Below are 19496 nucleotides of genomic sequence, written 5' to 3'. Positions count from 1 at the left end.
CAACTAGGATTTACATCCCTATGGACATGAACTTGAATATAGTTATCTGGTGCATTATATAGTGCTTGATTAAGCTCAATTCCATCTCCTACTATCCAATAAGTAAACTATGATTGTATCCCAATTCGATTGTTTGTATTTAGTATATAGCCTGTATTTGTCAAGAAGCATTTTGATATATTTGGCACAATATCACATCCTTTTTGTTCATTTCAATAAGAAAAGTATTTTCACTTACAAACTGGTTTATGGAAGGGTGCAGCCATGCTGTAGTTATGGATTTTCTGTAGCAATAGCTTCTAGACCGCCTGCTGCACCAAGGCAGTGCCCTATCATAGACTGAAAAGTTCAAAGGAGCATGTCAGAAAAACATAAAGCAAAACGAAGCCACACAAGATGATGATAAGGTCCTTGCCTTTGTAGCATTCATTTGAATCGCAGATGGATCCTTGAAAACTTGTTTAATGGCATTCACCTCGGCTAGATCTCCGACAATTGTGGAAGTTGCATGAGCATTTATGTAATTAACCTGGAATCAATAAATCAAAGACGAGTTTAAGCTACAAAAGTGTGGGAAGAAGTTTCAGAAACTCTTGCAGGTGCTAGTTCTTAGAACAATAGTGCTTGTATGATATTATTGAGTTTGAGATGTAAAGTTGTATGCGTTGAGTAGCAGTTCTCTTGATGTTTTAACTTTTAAGATAAAATATAAGAGAAGTATGGATAACAAACAGCTCTTTTTTTGTCATTTTAAGAATTTGAACACTAAAGTATACACTATGATTCCAGTTAGCACCATGGTTTCAAGTGTCTTAGCACGACCAAAAGAATCGTTCTAATTGCCAACTAATATTGATCCTGGGTCAGCACAAGTACCTATTCCACCCATGTGGACATGATTTCGGTAGTATCAAACACCATTTGGAAGTGACTAGCATCCTCTTCTCATGTCTCATCCTCAAGTTCCTTCTTCTTGTCACAAGGAGGAGATAAAACACAAAAATAAGAAAATTCTCATCCATGACTAATCTTTCAATTATCTTCGCGGGACACAAGCAGGAGATGAACAACTAAAAAGAGAGGGGAAGGGAAGAGAAGATACGTCAATCACCAAAAAAACACCAACAGTAGCAAAGAGGAGTGGCATGAGAATCAAAGAAATTGAGATGTATGTGTATATACTATATACTTTTTTCCAGTTTCAATTATGTCTATCTAAGACCAACTCTCAATAGTTAATAGAAATATATTTATCGACATATGGAGAAATTATTTTCGATCCCTATCCTTAAGCATTGTTAAATAAGGGTTATAGAAAATTATGAACATAATATTAGTAGGACACTACAATGACCAATACTCTCTTCAGATGCATGATACTCATTTTGGTAGTAGGAAGATAGAATTTTAGTTAGTACGCTTATTATATTTTTGTGATTTGTTGATCATAAATTCAAGTTTAAATTCAGTCACCTTTATATTGGCTACCGGCTTATATGTTCAGGTAAAAGTGGAAGGAAATTATAGGATTCAAACTTAAGAGTGGAGCTTGGAGTGGTTTGAAGAGTATCAAATGTGAACACGATAAAGTACCCAAACTATTCTAACACGAAACTTAAACTCCGACACATAATAATATTTTAATCCTCGAGTAGAACCATATAAAGTAACAAATCTTTGCAAAGGAAGATGATGTATTTCTCATACACAACATTTGATAAATATAGAAAACAAATCTCGAGAAAATTTTCAATTTAACAATAGCTAGATCATTCAGTTTGCAGTTTCTTTATCTGACAACTTGGGTGCTTGAAAAACTACGAGGGCACACAGTGCACAAAAACACATGAAAACAAAAGAAATTTTAATCAAAACTACAATAAAATGATATAAAACTACGATTATTTTCATGATATAAGCATACAAGGACCTATATGGGTAATTTTAATCAAATGATTAATATGGAATTTCAGCTACTTAAGAATCCAACAAACAGTGTCTTTTTAAGAGTTCATGAAGAGTCAAATAAAGAAAGTTCAAACCAGGAGATAAATTATCTGAATCCGTTGACAGTTGTACAAAAGTTACCTCTTCTGGAGACACACCAGCATCTTCAAGTCATCCGAGATGGTAAGTGGTGGCATGCTTACCACATGAGGTCGTGGGGTGGAACTGCAGGGCTGTCAGGGCGTAAATCCCCGGACCCTGTGCAACTCACCCCACCACCACTTGCCCTCTCGGCTACCATGATTTATCTCCCTCGTGATGGCCTGGGTAGGGTGTGACGGAGGCGCTGGGGGCGAGCGATTTCACCTTTTGCCACATGTCATATGATAGGCATCACAGTTGACAGCTCCTCCAAGGTACCCAGCAATAATTGGAGCACCACGTTTCATAGCATGTTCAAGGCTCTCCAAAACCTACACAAGGTGATCCACACAGAAAGTAACAACAGAAAACAATATCTATATTAATCACTGACTGACATAACTCGATAGCCAATATTATTATTTGTCATGCATGAAAAGTTACATGGTCATTAAAACACAAAGAATCATATTTAACTAATCCATAGATCAAATGTGGAATTGGGATAACGCCATCTAAATTTTCACTAGCTAAAAAACAAAATTTTTGCGCTTGTCCACGATTATTAAGCTTACACAAGTTTTAAATATTGGAACTGAATTTCTTGGCCTTCATAACAATGAATAACATAACCAATTGTATTTTTTCATGCAGAACTTTACAGATGTCCACTTTCTCATACTCTATCAAAATAAAATCACAAATTTACAAGGATCTAGTTATCCTACATTATTTGACAAATTTCAAGTATGTTCTTGCAGCTAGTGGCATTGGCTTTGATAGACGATTTTCAAATACACTTACTAGCTCAGATTTGAGCAGCCTCTCGTAGTATAAGTTAGTTAAACCACTAAGATTTTCATTTTGGATCATGTAAGGCTCAATTTACAAAAAGAGTGGGTATGGATGAAGAAAAGAAAAATCAAATTGTTTCCTTTCATGGTTTGTCACGGTACCACACCATAGTTTAGCATAAATGCAACCATTCTGAGGACTTGCATAACCTTGAGTCCCTCAGAACAAGTTGCCATTTGGTACCAAAAAATAAAAGGAATGTACCAACCATCTGAAGAAAAAATAAGCAATCATATAACAATGAATACAAACTCCGCCCGTGACAAACTAGTCATTGTCGGTCCTAAGCCCGGATAAAGGAGGAAGGTTGTGTTAGGTTGTCAGCCGACATTAAAACTATGATAAATATTCAATTAATGGATCCATATAACAATGAATACAATCACCACCATCTTCTAAAGCTTTACTGTATTGATTTGGGATCCATATTTCAGATTCAACCACTACTAGGTTGGAAAGGCTCCAAGAAAGCAGGGGTGCAACGGATTTGTCCAATGGTCATTAGAACTCACCGGAATGCAAATCTATATTAAATTGGTTTATGATCCACAGGGACCACAATGGATCCTGTTTGGAGACCAAAAACTTGAGGGATAGTACTCTTACATATTAAATTTAGCAAAGTTCAGTGAAGTGCAGCAAAAAAGGATAACATTTGTAACCCGTCTCAACATAGTATAGAACAAGTATGGGGCAAAAGAATAGTAAAGATATGTCAATGTGTACCAATACTCCTGCACCTTCTCCCATAACAAAACCATCTCGGCCCTTATCCCATGGTCTTGATGCAGTTTTTGGATCATCATTCCTCTGAGATAATGCTCTACATGCAATAAAACCCCCAACACCAATTGGAATGATTGCAGCTTCAGTACCACCAGGAATCATTATATCAGCCTCGCCAAACGTATAAGATTAGTAGCAGCATAAAAGCAATAATTGGAAGTTGCACATGCAGTAGAGATTGAATAGTTAGGACCCATGAAACCAATGTCCATTGCAAGTAGTGCAGAACCCATGTTTGTTATTGCATATGGAATGAAGAAAGGAGTTATTTTCCTGTGGCCTTTCTCAATAAGAGCCTGAACACCATCAGAAAAGACACTAAGACCACCCATCCCAGTCCCAACAAGAACACCAGCTCGAACCTTGTCAATATGCTAAAGAAACTAGCTAGTTAAAAAAGGCAATCAAGAAAAAAGTAGACAAATGGAGAAAGAAACAAGAAGATCAAATTCACCCTCAAATACCACAGATAACCAAAACAGACATGAATTTGTACACTAATTCGAGGAACAAACTTAAACAATTAAACTCTATGTATTAAACATATAAAAGTTAGGAGGAGAGGCATCTTCTTGCTGGCCTACGTGGCAATTTTTTTTAAGTTCTGCATAATACTTCCATATTCAGGTTCTCTTTTAGTCATGTGTAATGTTGACAGGCATGATTGTTTTCAACTCAGCATACCCTTAACGTATGATGCCATGGCTGTGAAGAGGGTGGAGGGGTTGTGGGCACTGACACACCCTTGTTGAATCAAATGAGAAAAATATTGTTCAATAATTAATCGGCAATTTCCCAAAGGGCGCACCCAAGTTTGGGATTACCCAAAAGGCGCCCCAAGGTTTGATAATGCTCAAAAGGCGCATCTCTTTCTCATTTTACCCCTCTAGCAAAGCTGACTTTTTCTTCTCTTTCCTCCTTTGCATACAACACCTTTTCTCTCATCTCCTAAATTAAATTAAACATTTATCTCTTCTCTGCATGCATGCAGCAACAACTGTGGTGCTGGTAAAAACCAGCACCACAGCTTAATTATACTGGCGCACCACATGGATGATAGTGTAATTAAGTTGTGGCGTTGACTTTTTAAAAACAATAAAGAAGGATATATTTAGTCTCCGAAGTACTGTACAAATGGATTTTGACCGAAACATATGGATAGACCTAAGGAATTTGAATTTTTGAAAAATTGACATGTAATGGAAGAGAATATTACAGTGAGAGTGTTTATGGTGTTCATGCTTAATTCTGAGATCTCTACGATAAGTTATATGCATGTGTCAATTGCCTTAAAGTTATAAAATTTAAAAACCTTCTAATCACTATTGTTAATTACTTCAACTTGATATCTATGGCATATATAGACTCGGGGAACTTTAGAAACCTTAGAATAGGTCTGATCAGTCGATCAATGGATTTTGACTGAAACTCATTGATAAACTTAGGAGATTTGAATTTCTAAAAAATTGACATGTAATAGAAGAGGGTAATGTAGTAAGGTATGTATGGTGTCCATGATATCCATACGATAAGTATATGTATGTATGTGTCAATTGGCTACTTTCGGATGCAACAATTTTTTACTCGGGTATCAGAATGAAGCATAGCTTTTATTTAAATCGAAGCTCGTTCAGAGAACTACATTTGTTACCGGGTGAAACCAATAACAACTCAATTTCAAGACTAAAATACATCGTTTAAAGTCTTGTCAGGTCCATCAAGGGGTTTCAGTCAAACCCCTTTGATGAACCTAGAGAGCTTCGATCAGACTCATTCCAAGTGCTACAAGTTTTTAAAGTGTCCTAGAGTCTATATGTGCTTGAAATCATCAAGGGGTTCCAAGCGCCTCTAGGGGATAAAACTTTATCCCCGTCACAATGCAATGCGCCACGTCGCGTTTGGCTAATTTTTCCGGTCCAGGCGCTCGGAAGGTTCCGGGCGCTTGGAGTCCGGGCGCCCCGGACTTGGTCGGGGCGCCCCGATCCGAAAAGTCAACTTTTTGTTGATTTTCGGTCTCGCTCTTTCTCTCCGCTTCCGCTCGCATTGGTCCGGATCTTCCACTCCGGCTTCGCTCGCTTGGGTGATCTCGGCCATTCGGAATAGCGCTCACCCGAACCCAACTTCTAGCCTTCTCGAGAAATCTTCCGCTCTGACTTCTCGTCCACTCGCGTACTCTTCCGCAACACCTCGTCCCTTGGACGCACCGAGCCCGTCAACTCTCTCCTGTGTCGTCCTTCTCGTTAGCTTAAATACGAACAGGATCTAACTTGACTTGGTTGATCACATCAAAACCACTACAAGGTACTTATAATCTCCCCTTTTTTGATGTGAGCAAATCCAAGTTAAGTTAGGGTATACCACAAAAATAACAGTTATAAAATAAGATTTTTACAAAAATACAAAAATACAAAATTGTACTACCCTCCCCCTAGACTTAATCTTTACTACTCCCCCTTTTGATCTAATTAAAAAATAGGGTACTTTTAAAAAAATCTACTTAATAGCAATAAAAAGTCTAAGGGTCAATTAAAAAATTAAAGTTTAAAAAAAAAATTTAACATCTGAAAATTTTCTTACAGTTAAGTGATGAAGTTCTTGAAAAAAATTAACTTTTAAATAATTTCTAACAAAATTTTTTGGCAAACATTTGAAAGCATTTTTATAACAACTAATTGCTTAACAATTAGTCAATTAAATACTTATTTCAATAATTGGCTTCCAGGCTATGGCGAGGCACTAGGCCTTCTTAGATATTGGAGCAACAACCACTTTCTAGACAAAATCTTTTAAAGAAATGAAATATTTAACTTTTTGTCTGAAAACCAAAAAAAAATATTAACCTAAATATGATTTTGGAACTCAAAATAAGTTCCTTCCTACATGATTAATTAAAAATTTCTTAGGAATAAATTTCTGTGATATTTTTCTAATTTGACCCTTATGAAATCTATAATACCAGTTTAATCTTTTACAGTTTTTGAAATTTAAAGTAGAAAAATTTGAACATGCAGAATTTTTTAAGTTTTCTATTTGTTCCTTTAAACTAGCATTTTCAATTTCCAATTTATTAAGCATGACTTTGCTAAGATTCTTTTTATTTCTAAATTCTCCTTTTTCAAATTATCATTTTTACTTTTTAATTTGCACATTGATTTAGTCATAGACTTAATACCGAAATAGAGTTGATCAGGAGGTAAGAGACATACCTCACTTACCATGTTGGATCTGAAGCTTGATTCTCCCCCTGCTTTGCTGCTTTCGTCTGATGTCGCTCCCCCTTCATCGATACTGGCTTCTGAGGTGCTTTGATCTTCGTGGCTAGCCATCAGTACTAGTCCGGCGCATGCTTCTATTTCTGACTCGGATGATGAGCTTTCGTCCCAAGTAGCCTTGAGATTCTTGTATTTGTTTGGCTTGTGCCCCTTGTCTTTTCCTTTTTGAGCTCCAAGCAGTCCTTTTTTATGTGTCCTTCCTTTTGACACCGGTAGCATCGAACTTTTCTCCTATTTCTTGGAGTTTTTCTGTTCTACATTTCTTTAAATTTCTTAGATCTAAAAAATTTCCTAAACTTCCTTACCTGACTCGGGTTAGTCCTTCTTAGTGGCTCTTAGTGCAAGGTTCTGACTTGACTCTTTACTTAATCCTGCATATTTAGATTCATGTAATTCTAAAATTGAAAACAATTATAATGTACTTATCTCCAAGTCCTTCGAGATGTAGTAGGCGTCGATTATTAAGGTCCATTTTGGAATCCTGGGAAAGGCGTTAAGCGCGTAGCGTACCGATTTCCTGATTGGTTACCGTTTCGCTGAGGTTGACCAGTCCGGTGATCAGTTCCTTGATCTTCGCGTGTAGTTGGGCTGCCTTCTCACCTTTTTCCAGACGTACGTTTGTTAGTTGATTTCGAAAAAGGTCTCATCGTGCGAGCTTCATTTCGGATGTGCCTTCGTGAAGTTTTAGGAATTTCTCCCAGAGTTCTATGGCCGACGAGTAGCTTCCGATGTGGTTGACTTCTTGAGGAGACAACACACTCAGCATGTGATATTTTACTCTGTTGTTGGCGATGAAATCACTTTGTTCCTTCTTTGTCCAAAGATGCTCATCTTTCTCTACGCATTGTTGATCTTTTAGAACTATAAAACCGTATTTAATAATTAAAAGAATTTCAAAATCGGTTTTTAGAAATACCTTCATTCGGCGTTTCCAATGCGCGAACTCGTCCTCAAACTTTAGTGGGACAAGGCTTGGTCCGACCATTGATTTTGCTTCGGTCGGCGGTTAGTCCTTCTGACATCACTTGTTGGTCCCTTGGCGACCGATCAAGAGAGGGATGAATTGCCCTGCAAATACAAAGACACCTATCTCGGACTTTACAATGTAATTAAAACTAACACTTGCATAAAAGGAATTAAGAAACTAATTAAGAAAAAGAGGCACCGAATTTACTTGGTTTGCAATCAGGGGATTGCTAATACAAGACCTTGAAAAGCGCACTAAGATTCTCCTCTGGTCGGAGTAGCCTCTTACAACGTAGAAGCACACAATTACAAAGCTAAACAAGAAAGGAATTGATTACAAGTGTTCTGTTTTAGCTTCTAAGACCAGAGTTATATTTATAGCATTGGTTGAGGCGCCTGGAAGGGTTCTAGGCGTCTCTAAAAGGATAAAACTTTATCCCCGTCGCAACGCAAGGCGCCACGTCGCGTTTGGCTAATTTTTTAGGTTCGGGTCCCCGGAAGGGTTCCGGGTGCCCCGGACTTGGTCGGGGCACCCCAGACCAAAAATCAACTTTTTGTTGATTTTCGGTCCCGGTCTTCCGCTTCCGCTCGCATTGGTCCGGGTCTTCCGCTTCAACTCCGCTCGCTTGGGTGATCTCGGTCATCCAGAATAGGGCTCACCCGAACCCAACTTCCGGCTTTCTTGAGCAATCTTCCGCTCCGGCTTCTCGTCCCTCAGAAACGCCGCGCGTCTCCTTCTCGTCCGTCCACATACTCTTCTACAACACCTCGTCCCTCAGACGCACCAAGCCCATCGGCTCTCTTCCGTGAATTTCTTGCTATCTGCGTCTTTCGTTCGACTTCTTGTACTCCTAAGTTCCTACACACTTAGACATAGAGGTTAAATACCAACATAACCTAACTTGACTTGGTTGATCACATCAAACTACCACGGGGTACTTACACCATGTGGCACTAAAACCAGCACTATCATATGTTGATTTTTAGAAACCACCACCATAGTAGTGTTGGTTTTTAAAAAGCCAACACCACAATGGTACACCACAACGGTGCTGGTGTAATTAAACTATGGTGTTGGTTTTTAAACAAGGAGAGAAAAAAAGTTAAGTTTAATTTAATTTAAGAGAAAATAAAAGAGAGAAAAAGATGCAGATAAGAAAGAGAAGAAAAAGTCAACTTTGGTAGAGGGTCAAATGGGAAAGATATGCGCCTTTCGGATATTTTCAAATCTCGGGGTGCCTTTTGATAATCTCAAACTTTGAGTGCGCCCTTTGGAAAATTGCCGATAAATAAATACACATTCCTTAGATAGTGGCAAGGAACGACTGCTATCAAACCTAAGAGCCGCTAGTTGGATATATTCCAGCAATGCACAAATTTGGCGCCATAGCTGTGATGGCTGCCATGGATCTCATGAACCAGCGCAGGCTGCAGACCAAAACTTGGGGTGAGACAGAAGGGAATTGGTGGCAAGACATTTGGTGGTGGTAGAAATAGATTCAGAGACAGAATTTGTATGTCGTTGGTCTTCATGCTAAAGTAAGAAGCCACATTTGTCGAATGTGAAAAATCTATCTCAGCCAGTGGAGGAATTTTGGAAAACAAAAGACGGCTGATTCTGGGCTGAAGCAGCAAAGGAATGCCTTGGAAGAACCGTGTAGAGGTTTCAAATCGGCAGAGATGACAGCTGACTGCTGAGTCATAACAGGGAGTAGCGTACGGTGATCTTCGCTAGGCTTTTGGGAATCAACAACGAAGGATGAGGTGCCAGAATAGAGGTCGTCGGACAGGGAGGAAGAGTCTCCAGAAGGAGGAGGAATGACTGATACCGGAAGGGAGATCTTGATGCCGGAGCAGTACTGGAAAGGGTCGCATCGGAGAAAACGAACCAAGAGATGTTATTCATGTGCCACAGAAGCAAACGACGAAAGAGAGGCAGATCTACACATCGAATATGGTAGAGTAAAGTGAAGGAAAAGAGCATCCGTTAATCACGGAGAAGGCAAATCTAACCTTGCTAAGAGCTTCGCTCCCAACTCCGAGGCCGGCGCTTTCAAGGACCTTCTTGCCACTAACCAGGCAATACCTCAAACAGTCATCCATCCGTCGATCGTTCTTCCCATCGATGTACCCCTCCGAAGAGAACCCCCTGATCTGTCCGGCGAACCTGGTGGGGAGCTTGGAGGCGTCGAATCGGTCGATGAGCCTGATCCCGCTCTCCCCTTGGAGCAGCTTCTCGTAATAGGTTTCGATGTCGTAGCCGAACACAGAGACGAGTCCCATCCCTGTGACGACCACCTGTTTTTTGGGATCGGCCTGTCTGCGAGGAGCGGCGGCGGAGGCTCGGACGGCGAGAATCCGTCGGGAGACACCGGCGCGGCGGCACCCGTCGTCGGGGAGCGGGGAGGAGGAGTGGAGGCGGAGGCCGTCCATGGAGGGGAGGCGGAGGCCGAGCATGGATGCGGCGGAGACGGAGACGGAGACGGAGTAATGGAGGAAAAGTACCTGCGTCTTTTGTAATTTGAGAGAGCGAGAGCGGCGATGCGAACGCAGAAGAAGCCATGAAATGGCCGCCGGAGCGGATCCGAAAGTGTAGCCGGTCCGGTGTTTGTCTCCGGACAACGTAGCAGAAGTCAAAGAGCAAAAGTGGATGACGTGGCTGATGAATAAAGAGAAGAAGGAAGGTTGGGTTAAGTCCGCTTCTTAATTTCTGATGACCAGCATTCTAATGCAAGCTTTGGGAGAAGTTTGTTGTCTCCCGAGTGTAACATAGTTTGAGGTGCATAACTGAGTGATTCAGAGTTTGATTTTTAAAATGTTATTATCTGGAATTAATGTTATGATCATACGTTTTTAAGTGTATCTATATTTACTTGTTCTTATATCCGTAGGATCGATTTTATAAGATTATTAATATAACGGTTTCATATTTTTTTCATAAAAAATTTATAAAATAAAAAAATCTTAATAAATAAGTTTGAATCATTGTAGAGATGAAATTAGAAATTCTAAAAAAATAGTATTAAAAACTTAAGCTTGTTTTTTTCTTTCGAAGATGAAATTTATAATTAATGATAAAGTAGTGTGGTACTGTGATTTGTAATTTGTAATATAGAGAATTATATAACGTAGGATCCATAAAAAATTATTGAGGGCTTTTTTTCATTATAGAGAGAATAGTAAACTTTTTATTTTTAATGTGATATATTGAGAGTTAAAAATATCTTATTTGTTCAACTATTAAAAAAGTTCTAAAAAAAAAAAAAATTAAAAAAAATCAATAATGTGGATGCTTAGAGCATATCATTAGAGCTATTGAAGAGAATTTTTATTATTATATTCGTACCATGTTAAAAATAAAAAATCTTATATACATTTTTATTATTAAAAAATCTCTTAATAACTTACTTTTCCATAGATCTCATATTTTTTTAAATCCTATATCATATATCTCTCTCCTAATTAAAAACAAAACCTTTCAATATTATATTTAAATTAAAAAAATATTTTAATTAAGAAAATAAAAAATAATGGGAGGGAGCTCCTTCCGATGAGGTCCTGCTGCCGGATGCCCTATGGACCCGTAAGCTTCATTGTAGCTGGAAATAGAAAATTGAACAATATATAATTTTTAAAAAATAATTTTCATTGAATTCAACTAGATCAAAATTAAATTCAATCGATTTGAATTTTAGTTTATTTTAAAATTGATTTTTTTAATGATTATGATTTAATTTTCCTTAAATGAGAGGTCACATGTTAAGTAAGGGAAACAACCACTTATACTGTTATGCCGGTTAATACTAAGTGCAATAGACTCAATTTAGAAAGGGCATATATATATATAGGGATGTAAACGAGCTGAATCGAATCGAACAGTATTAGACTCAAGCTCAGCTCGTTTAAGTTATATTCGGGCTCGAGCTCGAATCGACCTTTTATCACAAGCCTCGAGCTCGGCTCGTTTTAGAATTATCAAGTTCGCGAACAGTTCGAGCTCAGCTCGTCATTAGTTCGATTATCAAAGTTAACGAGCCTAACTCGTTAAGCGAGCTCGTGCTCGTTTTCGTGCTCATTTAGAGCTCGTTTTTGACTCATCTTAGAGTTCGTTTTTTGGCTCATTTTAAAACTCATTTAAAGGCTCGTTTTAGAGCTCGTTTTAGTTGCCTGTTTTAGAGCTCATTTTTTGGCTCGTTTTAAGGCTTGTTTTTTTGACTCGCGAGCCTATAAACGAACATGTTTGCGAGCTCACGAGCTGAATATCCTTAAGCTCGAGCTCGAAATCGAGCTCGAGCTCGGCTCGATAAGTTAAACGAACAAACTCGAACGAGTTTTTTATCGAATCGAGCTCCGAATAACTCGCGAACCGTTTGATTCTTTTACATCCTCTATATATATATATATATATATATATCACTAAAAAATTGGTCAAAGTAAGGAAGATCAACTAATATGGAAATTAAAGTCAAGCAGTCAAAGTCACATGATCAAACGAACCTGGAACTGATGATCAGGCTAGGTTGGCTGAGCGGGCTTCGTATCGTCGGTCAGATGTGAAGGGTTGATCGAACCTCTCGATCAATCGTACTTTGAGCCATTACTTGCGACAAGGTTGAAAACTAAATAATAATTTACCAGGTCCACTGCTTTATCCGATCGAAACTAAGGACCAGTCGGATATATCACGCCTCCCCAGCAAGAGGGAGGGTTGAGTGTAGAACGAGTTGTTGATTGTATTATGTGACGCCAAGCAGACGATCTCCCGACCGAGTGGTGGCCAATCGGCCTATAGCGAGACCCATATATCTGTCATGTCGTACTCTTTTGGAAGTTTGTGCTATAAAGGACGGAGAATATTCCGCAACTAAATTGTGCTTTAGAAGCTTCCAGCCTGTCAAATCACAAAGATTTGCGCGTTCATTTAAGGAAAGATGTCAAAAGCACTTTACGACATGTTCTTTCTTAGGAAAGTTTTGAAAAACATAACAATACTTTGAAATGCGTGCATAACACAACAATGACTCTATAGACGGAGGTAGGCAATGTTTTGTTGGATAAACAATCTGTTGCTGGAGATATTTGGGACTTTGTAGAATATCTTTTAAGAATTGTCGTAGTCATTCAGCCTCTTCACCACATTTGTCAAGAGCTACAAACTCAAATTTTATCGTGGATCTGATTATTACCATTTGCTTAGAAGATTTCCAGAATATGGTTGCACTTCCAAGAGTAAATACATATCCACTCGCAGACTTAGAGTCTTTTATATCAGATATCCAACTTGTGTCGTTGTATCCTTCGATCACAGCAAGATATCTCGTATTGTGCACACCAAATTTACGAGTATACCTCAAGTACATCAGTACCCTTGTTATCCCTTTCCAGTGCTTAATACCGGAATTACTCATGTATCTACTCAGTTTACTTAGCGCGTAGGCTAAGTTTGGTCATGTATAACTCATCAAGTACATCAGACTTCCAATCACTCAAAAGTACTCTATTTGAGGGATACTTTTACCTCGATTTTTCGATAGATGTTAGCTTGTATCTATCAGCGTTCATGCCAACGCAATATCACCCTTGGTAAATTTCTTAAGAATTTTATCCACGTAATGAGACTGATTAAAAATAAGTCCTTCTATTGTTCTAAGAATTTTGATTCCTAAAATCATATCAGCAAGACTCATGTCTTTCATGTCAAATCTTGAGTTTAACATATCTTTAGTGGATTTGATTATCTTATCATTACTCCCAATGATAAGTGTGTTATCTACATATAGGCACAAGATGACATAGTCATTCTATGTGACTTTCATGTAAACATATTTATCACATTCATTAATCTTGAATCTATATTCTTTCATGGCATTATTAAATTTTTCATGTCACTGGTTTGATATTTATTTCAAGGTATATAATGACTTCATCAATCTATAAACCTTATTTTTCTGTCCCGGCACATAAAAACCCTCAGGTTGCTCCATGTAGATTTCCTCTTCTAAATCCCCATTTAGAAAGATTGTCTTAGCATCCATCTGATGTATTTCGAGATTCCATAGAGCAGCAATAACCAACAATATTCTAATGGAAGTTATTCTCAACACCGGATAATACGTATCAAAGTAATCGAGGTATTCTCGTTGTCGGTATCCTTTGATTACCAACCTGACCTAATACTTATCAATTGTGTCATCTGACTTCATTTTCTTCTTGAAGATCCACATGTAACCTAGTGGTTTATTTCTCGGAGGAGATTCACAAATTTTTAAGTGTGATTTTACAAGATAGATTCTATCTTAAATGTAATTGTCTCTCTCCAATGAGGTCCATCAGAAGAGCTTACAGCTTCTAAATAACTTCAAGACTCACTTTTCAACATGAAAATGATAAAATTCAATCCGTAGGATTTTTCTACCTAAGCTTTTTTGCTCTGTCTAAGCTCAACCTTGATTGGTTCATCATCATTATCTTCACTTTGTGTTTCATATGTCCACTTTGAGGAGCTAGCATCCTCTTGGGTCTTATACAGAAATACATGTTCGAAGAACGAGACATTTCTCGATTATATTATCGAGTTCTTGTGTATCTCCGGTATTTGTGAATCATACACAAAAAATTGATATGCACTATTGTTCTATGCATATCCAATAGATATGCAATCAACAAGCTTTGGTCCTTTCTTAATCCTTTTTGGATCAGACACCAATACTTTGGCAAGACACCCCCATATTCGTAAATATTTGTAGGAGGGTTGTCTTCCATTCCACAACTCATAAGGGTTTTTATCTATTTTCTTTCATAACACCTTATTTAAAAGATAATTAGTTGTTAACATAGCTTCCCCCCATATGTACTCTGATAATCCAGAGCTCAATAGAAGAGCATTCATCATCTCCTTTAGAGTTCGATTCTTTCGCTCAGCAACTCCATTTTGCTGAGGAGTATAAGAAGTTGTTGTTTCGTGTCTGATCCCATGTCAGCACACAACTCAGCGAACGGTGATACATATTCACCGCCTCAGTCATTTCGAACCACCTTAATCTTTCTATTAAGTTGGTTTTCAACCTCATTTTTATATAGAACAAATTTCTCTATAGTTTCTGTTGGTGTGGGTAGCACTAACGGTCTAACCCAGGTTTTGATGAATGACAAATAGGTTAAGTTAGTTGTGTTGTTGTCTGACACTTTGATCAAGTGTGCAGGAAAAGTCCAGCTAGGTCGACGGGCTGACCGGATAGCTGGCGAGAAGTCCAAGCTGGTCGACGGGCTGACGCAGTGTTACTAGGTCGACGGGCTGACCGGATAGTGGCGAGAAGTCCAAGCGGTCGACGGGCTGACCGGACGCTGGCGAGAAGTCCAGGTCGACGGGCTGACCGGACGTCTGGCGGTAAGCAAGGTAAGTCACCGGAGGAGTGATCTGAGGTCGCGTTCGGAAGGAACATTAGCGTCGATCCGCTTAGATCCATTTCGGATATCTAAGTCGAGATCGTGACTAGATTCCGGAAAGACGGAATCTAAGTCATACTCTTGATGCTAATTTTATTACTTAGCGTCTGTAAAAATGTGCTAACAATCTTTGCTGCAGGTACATTTGCCTCGGACTAACCTTTTCCGGCGGGAGAAGGACTTTCTGGAGAAGAGGGGTCCGGGCGCCCGGAGGCAATTTATCCCCAGACGACGTTGACACTTGGAGCATGCTGGTTGGGAGTGTTACGTCACATTCCAGCGCCCGGAAGGGATCCAGCGCCCGGAGCAAGATATAAAAGAAGCCCCGTGCAGGAGCCTCAATAAGTCTTCTGAGAACTCTGAGTCCAATCACTCTGCTGCTCTGCGCTCCAACAACGTTCACAAAGCTCCGACGACTCACTCTGGCTCTCTTTTTAATTCATTGTTTGTCGGTTAGCTTTGTTTTCTTTCTTTTTCATTAGCAATATTTGTACGTAAATTGTAATTATCCGAATTGCTAGTGAATTGCCCAACGAAAGTACTCAAGGAGTACGGGCCTTCGAGTAGGAGTCGTCACAGGCTCCGAACGAAGTAAAAATCAACAGTGTTCATCTCTTTACTTCTTTACTTTTCCGCTGCGTTTTAACTCGAGATTTTCGAATCGATATTCCCCCCCCCCCCCCCTCTATCGAATTCAACGGTCTTACAGTTTCATCCTTACTTTTGAGAAGATACACATAACAATATTTTGTGTTATCATCTACAAAAGTGATGAAGTATTTGTTCCCACCACGTGTTGGAGTACCTTTGAGGTCGCACACGTTGGTGTGAATTAGCCCGAGTGATTCGTTGCTTCTTTTAATGTGTTGAAAGGAAGACCTTATCATTTTTACTTCAACACAAATCTCACACTTATTTTTTGGATCAAGGTGGAATGTAGGTATGTTTTGCATATTTATTAATCTACACAACACATCACAGTTAACATGTCTTAGTCTACCATGTCACAAACATGAAGACTCAAGCATATAAGTGGAAGAGCTTTCATTTTTATTTATCTTAGGCCTAATCATCATTACATTAAGTTTAAACAACCAATCAGATATATAGCATTTTCCTACAAACATTCCATTCTTAGATAATACAACTCTGTCTGAATCAAAAACAATACGAAAGTCATGGTTACTTAACAGTGATCTAGACGCTAGATTCTTCCAAATCTTCGGAACATACAATATATTGTTCAGAGTGAGGTCCTTGCCCAAGGTCATCTTCAGCACCACTTTTCCTTGGCCCATGATATTTGAGGTTGCTGAGTTCCCCATGAACAACTTGTCTCCATTGACTTCTTCGAAGTTGTGGAGCAACTCCTTCTTGCAACACACATGTCCGATGGCTCCAGTATCAATCCACCATTGTCATGGGTTTGAACTGACCATGTTCAATTTTGAGACCATTGCGTAGAGGTTGTCCATTTTTGGTCCCTCATTCAAGTTGGCCTCTTGCTTCTTCTTCAGTTTCAATAAAGGAACTCAGAATGAGTTCATACCTCCACTGCACTGATGGTCTGCACATTAGCATCCTCAGTTCACTTGGGAGGGTCCTTGGTCAAGAACCGAGCCACATTTAGCGTGGTCAAGTAGAAGAGTATTTTCTGCTGTCACCTCTTGAAGTGCAGTCCACTGAACTCCTCTGGCTTTTCCCCGTGATTGATTGGCACAGTTCTCATCGGGGTGGAGAGGGTCTTCATGTGTTGAGTCTGTTGCATCTCAACATCATGTTCTGTCGCCATCTTAATAGAAGCGAATCTGTATCAAGATTTTTGGATAAAATAATCTGTTGCCTGAGATATTTGGGACTTTATCAAATTTAAATTACATGAAATTCAATCTAACTTATTTGTCGAGATAACCTGATCTAATAATATCAGGCTGCCAGCAGGGGCTGGTTTTTACCAATTGTTGTCCACAGAGTGGCTGAGCAAGTAGAGCATCCCCGCAGCAAAGTTCGAGCGTCCGAGTGTCGACCAGATAGTGCGGTCAGGCAAACGGAGAGTCCAACCGGGCAAAGCAGTGAGCAAGCTCAGCGGCTGGACAATTAGGCTGACTGAGCAGTCAAGCCGGCTAGGCAGAGTTACGTTGTCGAGCGAGCGAGCTAGCTGCCGAGCGAGCTGGAGGTCATCCGGGCAGAAAGGCCAAGCGAGCGAGCTAGCTGCCAAGCGAGCTAGAGGTCGTCCGAGTAGAAAGGCCAAGCAAGCAAGCTAGCTACCGAGCAAGTTAGAGGTCGTCCGAGCAGAGAGGTCGAACGGGAGAGTCGGGCGACTGAGTGAATGTGCGGTCGAGCGAGTGAAGCAGCCAAGTGGCCAGTCAAGCAATGTAGCAAGGTGACTGAACTAGAGAAATGGCGGCCAAATGAATGTGGTTGGTCGGGTCAAAGTTGAGCTTGAGACTAATCAGGTGTAGAGGCCAATCGGACGAATGAAGTAACCAGGCAAGTGAGCCTTTGACCGGGCGAAGCGTAGAACTTGACTGGGCGTGTGCACTAAGTGAACCGAGGCCTGTGATGAACGTAATTTCCTTGAAACAGATTCGTCCCACCTCCGACTGTGCTTCGAGACTTTCTCAAGTTGTTTGTTTCCTAGAATATAACGGCTAACCGTAATTTCCACCAAGCACAGGTGATCACGGCGAACTTAGTGGTGCTAAGGTTGCAAGGTTACAAACATAGTCCCACATTGGAAACAAATGGGAAAAATCATGGGTATATAAGAGAAAAGATATCTCCATTGGTATGAAGCCTTTTAGGTAGAGCCCAAGAGCAAAATCATGAGGGCTTGGGCCCAAAGTGGACAATATCATACCATTGTGGAGATATCTAAATTTTTTTCGATCCAACAAGTGGTACCTATCTACTATCACGGGCAGTCCGACGAGCAAAAATGCACGACAGAGAGAGGGACATAGGTGGAGAGCTTCTGTTGCCTTTTTTATGTGTGTAAAGTTTACGTGACAAAATTTTGGTTGTTCTACTTGGGCAAATTTTGTCCTGACCGGTCCGACATTCGGCGCGTGTAAATTATGCACACACACCGGTCAACTTGGTTCAGTGCAATCCGGACCATAAATTTGCACCCCCTACATACCCACGTGTGAGAGAGAGGCTCTCCCTTTGCATTTGTTCACATCATCAAAACATGTGAATTAATATAAACCAACCCATTTGCTTTGAAGCTCTCAATGTGGAATTAAAGTCTCATTCATAATGGAACTCCATGCCTCTTCCACTTCCTCTCCATTCACATATGATGTGGATATGTCCTAAGGACCTAGGGGGAATTAGAGAGACAAATAAGGGTATTTTGGTCATTTTACTGTAGCACCCCTCTTAGGGCACTGTTCATGCGAAGGAGAAAAGGGGCTTCGTTGGGTTTTGCCGCCGCAACCACAAGGGGGCTTCTTCTCTTCATCCCAGGATCTCGCCGTCGCCACGATCACAGGGAGGATGCACAGTCGTCGCCACCTTCTCTCTCGTAGCCGGTGAGCCACCTCCTCTCTCGTAGCCGGTGAGCCACCTCCTCCCTCTCTCTCCATCTTCTTCCTTCGAGGCTGCTACTTCTTGGCTTCGCACGTCGCCACCCTGAGGACCAGCGACGCCATCCTCGCACACCCGTCGGCGCTCATGCCGCCGTCGGTATCCACTCCTGCGCCATCCTCCCTCCTCGTCTCCCTATTCAAGGCTGCCTTCGCCACTTCCGCCGATGCCAACAGCCACCTCTCTCTCCATGCCGATAGCACACACACTGTCTCCCCCCTCTCCCTTCCGGCATCCACAGCTACTTGCCGGTAACCTTCTCTCCTCCGCCTGCAATTGGCCATCATCGGCACAACGTTGCCGTAGCAGACTCATCTATCTCGTAGCCCTCTCTGTCAATTAGCCCTTTGTTAATTAGTCACGCAGTCTGGCGTCTCTCCCTCCTTTGCGATATCCTCCTATCCCTCATGCGGGAACATAGCTCCATTCGCCAGCGTCGTTCCATAACCCCCGACAAGCACTCCTTAGCCGTCGGCCCCGCTGCCGGCACCT

General features: G+C 40.4%; 2 protein-coding genes and 1 pseudogene across 3 annotated transcripts in view; all 3 read right to left on the bottom strand.

The window, feature by feature from the left end:
- LOC122004739 (pre-rRNA-processing protein pno1-like) overlaps positions 1 to 85 on the bottom strand; it is a 728-nt gene extending 643 nt beyond the window's left edge. The window contains exon 1 of the mRNA XM_042559579.1: positions 15 to 85. Within this exon, the coding sequence (XP_042415513.1) occupies positions 15 to 85 (71 nt within the window). The remainder of the gene's footprint in view (positions 1 to 14) is intronic.
- LOC122004738 lies at positions 23 to 4674 on the bottom strand (annotated as a pseudogene).
- A 2489-nt stretch (positions 4675 to 7163) lies between these two features.
- Positions 7164 to 10685, bottom strand: LOC122007177 (3-oxoacyl-[acyl-carrier-protein] synthase I, chloroplastic-like). 2 transcript variants are annotated; one of them, XR_006118858.1, is made up of 3 exons: positions 9981 to 10685; positions 7918 to 9908; positions 7164 to 7838 (listed from the first exon to the last, which is right to left on the bottom strand). XR_006118858.1 is itself a non-coding variant. In XM_042562984.1 (2 exons), the coding sequence occupies exons 1-2, from the start codon at positions 10422 to 10424 to the stop codon at positions 9870 to 9872; spliced, it is 483 nt and encodes a 160-aa protein (XP_042418918.1). In that variant the 5' UTR covers positions 10425 to 10685; the 3' UTR covers positions 7164 to 9869. The 2 variants fall into 2 exon arrangements, 1 of the variants encoding a protein (XP_042418918.1); XM_042562984.1 differs by having other exon boundaries at positions 7164 to 9908.
- Positions 10686 to 19496: the final 8811 nt, after the last annotated feature.

Source organism: Zingiber officinale, chromosome 7B (assembly GCF_018446385.1).
Source record: "Zingiber officinale cultivar Zhangliang chromosome 7B, Zo_v1.1, whole genome shotgun sequence".
NCBI lineage: Eukaryota > Viridiplantae > Streptophyta > Magnoliopsida > Zingiberales > Zingiberaceae > Zingiber > Zingiber officinale.
Note: the sequence above shows the minus strand (reverse complement) of the source record. Positions and strands in the feature narration are given on the sequence as shown.